General features: G+C 29.5%; 1 protein-coding gene across 2 annotated transcripts in view; it reads left to right on the top strand.

The window, feature by feature from the left end:
• The window catches only part of LOC136843733 (C-type lectin domain family 17, member A-like), an 11981-nt gene that overhangs the window by 3212 nt on the left and 1269 nt on the right, over positions 1-7500 (top strand). Inside the window, exons 2-3 of one of the 2 annotated variants that reach the window (XM_067112372.1) lie at positions 1694-1738; positions 2815-2991. In XM_067112372.1, coding sequence (XP_066968473.1) covers positions 1694-1738; positions 2815-2991 — 222 coding nt within the window. The remainder of the gene's footprint in view (positions 1-1693; positions 1739-2814; positions 2992-7500) is intronic. The other variant, XM_067112373.1, reaches the window with a different exon arrangement.

Raw genomic sequence — 7500 nt, 5'->3', positions numbered from 1 at the left:
GGATAAAGGCCAAACCATAAATTGGAGTGTGGCAGAGTTGATTTTCAAAACTAGCTGCTCGTACATAAGCAAAAATGTTGGAATCTGCCATCATCAGTGAGACCAATAATATGTACCTATCAGGAGGACATTGGAAATCCGATTTCACCAACGAGTTAATCCTAAGGTCTCATCTTAAGCAGGTGTTCCAGCAGATACACATAACAGACTCCATACAGAAGGGAACTAACAATGCCCAAAACACAAGAGAATAACCTGTTTTCCATCCATCCTGGATCAATGGTTCTCTACATACCACCAACTTCGTACTGTTACACCACAATTGCCTTATATATATTATCACATATCATTTGTCCATATTTCACTAGTGAACAGGGATCCAGAAGCATCTGAAACATATGGTTGCAATGTGTATACGTTTTTACGGGCCTTTTCAACTTCATAGTGTACTGTTGGATTGCAGTAAAATACATTCATATATATATATATATATATATATATATATATATATATATATATATATATATATATATATATATATATATATATATATATATATCTTTCCTGTAATACCACAGTGTAATATGGATATAAGAAGGCCCATAAAACACTATTTCAACGTTGCAACCATATATTTCAGGCACTTGCTTCTGTGCCCTGTTCACTGGTAGAATATGGACAGATGAAATGTTACAAGGGTATATATACAAAGCATATATATATATATATATATATATATATATATATATATATATATATATATATATATATATATATATATATATATATATATATATATATATATATATATATATATATATATATATATATATATATATATATATATATATATATATATATATATATATATATATATGAATATAAGAAGGCCCATAAAACACTATTTAAACATTGCAACCATATATTTGGTCGCTTCTTGTGCCCCTGTTCACTGGTAAAATATGGAGAGATGAAATGTTACAAGGGTATATATACAAAGCATATATAGGTGTGGCATTAAGTCTCCGATGGTATGTAGGTGACCGTTTCCTAAGAAGGACGAGAATAACCAATTCCCTAGTGGTTTTTGGTCGCCAAACGGGAGTTAATGAGGCCAAAAACCACTAGGGAATTGGTTAATCTCGTCCTTCTAGGAAACGGTCACCTACATACCATCGGAGACTTAATGCCACACCTATATATGCTTTGTATATATACTCCTTGTAACATTTCATCTGTCCATATTCTACCAGTGAACAGGGACAGAAGCAAGCGCCAAATATATGGTTGCAATGTTTAAATAGTGTTTTATGGGCCTTCTTATGTTCATATATATATATATATATATATATATATATATATATATATATATATATATATATATATATATATATATATATATACATATATATATATATATATATATATATATATATATATATATATATATATATATATGTATATATATAAATATATATATATATATATATATATATATATATATATATATATATATATATATATATATATATATATATATATATATATATATATATATATATATATATATATATGTATATATATAGATATATATATATATATTAATGAAGGGAAATTTTTTTTATTCATGATTAAGTTAACTCATGATTTATACAGTTTTTTATGCATTTTTCTATAATGGCTTTTATTACAGTCTATTTTACAGCATGCATGCAACCAGCTTTTCCTCAGACAGAAGGTAAAGTAGATTTTCATAATATTTGGATGTAATTTAGAGTAACTTTAGGTCTCTCTGCCTATTTTAATTAATTTAATGCCTATTAAATCAGTTAATTTGCTGAATTAAAAAACAGTCAGAGGTATCTGTTGTCTTTAAAATTAAACTGTTGGTGACACTAGGTATGCTTTTAATTTATATTTTGTATTTGTGTGAGTGTGTGTGTGTATGTATATATATATATATATATATATATATATATATATATATATATATATATATATATATATATATATATATATATATATATATATATATATATATATATATATATATATATATATATATATGTATATGTATGTATATATATATATATATATATATATATATATATATATATATATATATATATATATATATATATATATATATATATATATATATGTATATGTATATGTATATGTATATATATATATATATATATATATATATATATATGTATATGTATACATATATATATATATATATATATATATATATATATATATATATATATATATATATATATATATATATATATTTATATATATATATATATATATATATATATATATATATATATATATAAATATATATATATATATATATATATATATATATATATATATATATATATATATATATATACATACATATGTATGTATATATATATATATATATATATATATATATATATATATATATATATATATATATATATATATATATATATATATATATATATATATATATATATATATATATATATATATATACATACATATGTATATATATATATATATATATATATATATATATATATATATATATATATATATATATATATATACATATATATATATATATATATATATATATATATATATATATATATATATATATATATATATATATATATACATACATATGTATATATATATATATATATATATATATATATATATATATATATATATATATATATATATATATATATATATATATACATATGTAAGAAAGTTTGTTATCATTTTATTATTTCAGCATTACTTCTACAGACTGCCAGTTTCCCTACACGCTCGTAGAGGACCTTTGCATCCTTATTTATCCCAAGGAAAGAGGGAGCTGGTTCGAGATGAGGCTCTTCTGTGCACAGCAGTCCATGGGAGGGAACCTTGTGAAAATCACGACTCCTAGCCAGTTGTCTGCTCTGCAGGAGGCAATACAGGAATATGGTAAGAGAGTAGGAACTCAAGGTTTCGTGTGATTTATCGAGCCTAATTGTGACCCACTGTGGTTTCCACCAGTTTCCCAAAATTTGTCATAGTCTTCAGTAATTGTCATGGGAGTTCACGTGTGCCTGCTGACCAATTCCAATGTTTTCTGACTTCACTGATCAAGAAATTAGCATGTGATGCCAAGCAGGAATGGCTTTATTAAGCAGTAGAATCTTGTCAGAGGCTAAGTAGAAATGCCTTTTGTTATGCTGAAGTATCTTGCCAGAGTCCAAGTGGATATGTTAATCGAGGTGTCTTATCAGGGGCTGAGGAGAAAAGTCTTTGCTACACTAATAAGTCTAGTCAGTGGCAAGTAAAGATGCTGTTGTTACACTGAGAAATCCTGTCGGAGGCCAAGAAAAAATACTTTTAAGATATTAAAGAATCTAGTCAATGCCTAATTATCTAGAACAACCTGGTGAAATGCCTTTCCAAACGAAGATCCTAAAGAGCAACTAATCAAAAAGGTCTTCGTTATGTTGAGGAATCTTATGAAAGGCTAAGCCTTTGTTAGCTGAGGTGTCTTATCAAACGCAGAGGAGTTATGTCTATGATGCTGATTAAATTTTAATGCTTTTGTTATCATAATGAATCTTTTCAGAAGCTAAGTAGAAATATCTTCGTGATACTGGAGGAATTAACAAAAGGCCAAGGTGTTACCTTATTTTGTTGAAGAATCGAACCAGAGATTAATCAAAAATGCCTTTTTATTTAGAGCAACAAAGTGAAAGGCTAATCAAAAATACCCTTTCCATACTGAAGGAAATATTTAAAGGCCAATCAAAAATGTCTAATATCGAGAACCTTAGTGAGGGGTTTAACACGAATAAATTTTTTGCTGCAGTGTCTATTCAGGACCTAGTTAGAAAATCTTGCAATTCATGAAATTCAATAAACATTAAAAATTAGGCAATGACGAAAATAGCAATAGTAATAAAAGGCTTGCATTAGAAAATAGCAAGTATGTTGGAAAAATTTCAGAATGGATTTACAATGAATATCCACATTTTGTTTCTTGGATTTTACTATCCATCACTGAATGCATATATATATATATATATATATATATATATATATATATATATATATATATATATATATATATATATATATATATATATAGTCTGAGTAATTGGGCGGCTACTTGAAATCTTAGCTTAATGATAAATAATATTGCCAAGACCAGGAAGAATATTCTTTATTATACGAGCTTTCGACGTATAAAACCTCATCATGAGGCTGAAAAAACTACGAGGATGAGAATCAATGAAATTACAATGAAATGAATTGTCATAATAAATCTTCAGCAAAAATACTAACCAAATATATAAAACGAACAGTAAATACAAACTAAAAGGAGTGAGACGCAAAATAACGAAAAATTAAAAACAAACAGAAACATAAAAATATGAAAATAAAAATTAGGTGAAATGTAAACAAACTACCACTCTCAAAGTAAAATATTTAACGACCCAATTGTGTACCTACTATGAAATTACACGATAGCTAATTGAATACCAGACGAGTTGTTGTTGAATTACGGTTTCATCCTTTTAATAACCAGCGACTCTGAAATCAGAAGGTCCAGGCTATTTGAACAAAAAGAGTACCTCAAAATCCAGGTCAGTGAAAGGATGGTCCTATGCTAAACTGTGTTCCCTAATGGCAGAAAAGGGTGGTTTAGAAAGAGGAAACCTAGAAAGACCTCTGTGTTCCAAAACTCTGTGTCTGAGCCAGCGGGAAGTGGATCCCACTTATCGTAGACCACACTGCGAACAAGTGACCAATTAATGGCACAAGAAGTAAGGTCCACAGGCAGAGTAGGCTTCTCCCTCAAAAGTGATATTATAGTAAAAGGATTATTGAAAACAAATAGGAAACTAATTTGAGGGAAACAGTGCTTAATTATTTCTTGTAACTTTTTTCGGACCAAATAGCCACTATGACCAAGGTAAGGCAATTTAATGTACTTTACATCTTTACTAGCAGTACTGTACACCGGTCTGGGAGAAAACTTTTCATTTAAAAAATTTTTCAGAACTTTGTAAAATACAAAAATGGGATATGAGTTTTAAGAAAAATAATTCTGGAGGAAGACCATATCTTGATGAAATAAATTAAAATCACAAAAAACATAGTAGGCTGTATTTATCAAAGTGCGTATTGAATTCATCTTATACAACTTTGGTGAAAAACTGAGGTAATTCAATCCCAAGCCAGTAGGAAATTTGTTGTGATTTCAATTTATTTCCTCAAGATATGGTCTTCCACCAGAATTATTTTTCTGAAAACTCATATCCCATTTTTGTATTTTACAAAGTTCTGGAAAATTTTTTAAATGAAAAGTTTTGTCCCAAACCGGTGTACAGTACTGCTAGTAAAGATATAAAGTACATTAAATTGCCTTACCTTGGTCATAGTGGCTATTTGGTCTGAAAAAAGTTACAAGAAATACTTAAGCATTGTTTCCCTCAAATTAGTTTCCGGTTTGTTTTCAATTATCCTTTTACTATAAGATCAGGTAGCCTATGACAGTTGACGTTTTCCTATCTTATTTTACTTGCTTTACAAGAATTTAAAGTAATATTTTGTCAACCGGTTGTAACTAAACTGTAATTGACCTTTGAAGGCTACACAACTGTACCAACGGGTGCCCTGCACAGACCTATACTGTTCAAAGGTAAATTACTGTTTAGCTACAGCCGCCGGGCAAAATATTACCTTAAACTCTTGTAAAACAAGTAGAACATCACAGAAAACGTCAACTGCCATAGTCTAGCTCGACTGGACACTATTTGAAGCTTTCAGTCGGGGCAAAGAAACGTAAACAGCCGGCGGAACGGAGCTTCGCACCTTATCTGCATTTTCAAATATTCTTGGCAATCTTGTATGTTCTGGCAGGTGGTAATGTTGCTCTGTGTGTGCTAGCCACAGGGGTTACAGAAAATGTAAAAAGAATATTAATTTAAATTCTTGTAACGCAAGTAAAATAACATAGGAAAACATCAATTGCCACAGTCAACTCACAGCGGAACACCGGCTTAGAATACTACTCTCTCAGTTGGAGGCATCGGGTGATTAGCTCGCCTGTAAGACCTCACATGCGTGATAGGGCCTGGAATCAGCAGTAGTAGTTACACATGAAAACTGCCTTTGGAACGGCTCCCGATGTCCATTTATTTGCCCACTTTTTTTAAGCTTGTTTTTCGTGTTCCAAATAACATATATATCAAGAAATACAACAATAAGTTGCCCAAACCATTTCCCAAGTTATTTACCCCATCCAAAACCCCGAATCCCCACCAGGTCCCCCTTACCGTTAGCTATTCTCAAAAGTGTTTTGCCCCACCCAAAACCCCGATTCCCAACAGGTCCCCTTTACCGTCGGCTACAGTTCTAAGATAATTTATAGCTTAATTACAATCAAGCAACAAAATATTACTTTAAATTCTTGTTCAGCAGATAAAGTTCTATAGAAAAACGTCAACTGCCATAGTCTAGCTCATCACGGACAGCCGGCTTAGATCTACCAAGATCACTTTTGAGGGAGAAGCCAACTCTGCCTGTGGACCTTACTTCTTGTGTCGTTTACTTGTTCACTTGCTCACAGTGTGGTCTGCGATACGTGGGATCCAGTTCCCGCTGGCTCAGACACAGAATTTGGGAACACAGAGGTCTTTCTATTAGAACTAGGTTTCCTCTTTCCAAACCACCCTTTTCTGCCATTAGGGAACACAATTTAGCACAGGACCATCCTTTCACTGACCTGGATTTTGAGGTACTTTTGTTCAAATAGCCTGGACCTTCTGATTTCAGAGTCGTTGGTTATTAAAAGGATGAAACCGGAATTGAACAACTCGTCTGGTATTCAACTAGCTATCGTGTAATTTCATAGTAGGTACTCAATTGGGTCGTTAAATATTTTACTTTGTGAGTGGTAGTTTCTTTACATTTCACCTTATTTTTATTTTCATAATTTTATTTTTGTGTTCGTTTTCAATTTTCCGTTATTTTGCGTCTCACCCCTTTTAGTTTGTATTTACTGTTCGTTTTATATATTCGGTTAGTATTTTTTGCTAAAGATTTATTATGACAATTTATTTCATTGTAATTTCATTGATTCTCATCCTTGTAGTTTTTTCAGCCTGATGATGAGGTTTTATACGTCGAAAGCTCGTATAATAAAGAATGTTCTTCCTGGTCTTGGCAATATTACTTATCATTAAGCTATATATATATATATATATATATATATATATATATATATATATATATATATATATATATATATATATATATATATATATATATATAATATATATAAGCTCAGCGTTTCTCTAACGTAGCTTATAATATCAGATTTATTTGTACATTCTTGAGAAAGACCATAAATGCATTTAGAAAGAAGTTATTCCGTATTTGTCATGAATTACAGATGAAAGACTAGTTTACATCCATTTTTATTGT

Source organism: Macrobrachium rosenbergii, chromosome 12 (assembly GCF_040412425.1).
Source record: "Macrobrachium rosenbergii isolate ZJJX-2024 chromosome 12, ASM4041242v1, whole genome shotgun sequence".
In the NCBI taxonomy this organism is placed as follows: domain Eukaryota; kingdom Metazoa; phylum Arthropoda; class Malacostraca; order Decapoda; family Palaemonidae; genus Macrobrachium; species Macrobrachium rosenbergii.
Note: the sequence above shows the minus strand (reverse complement) of the source record. Positions and strands in the feature narration are given on the sequence as shown.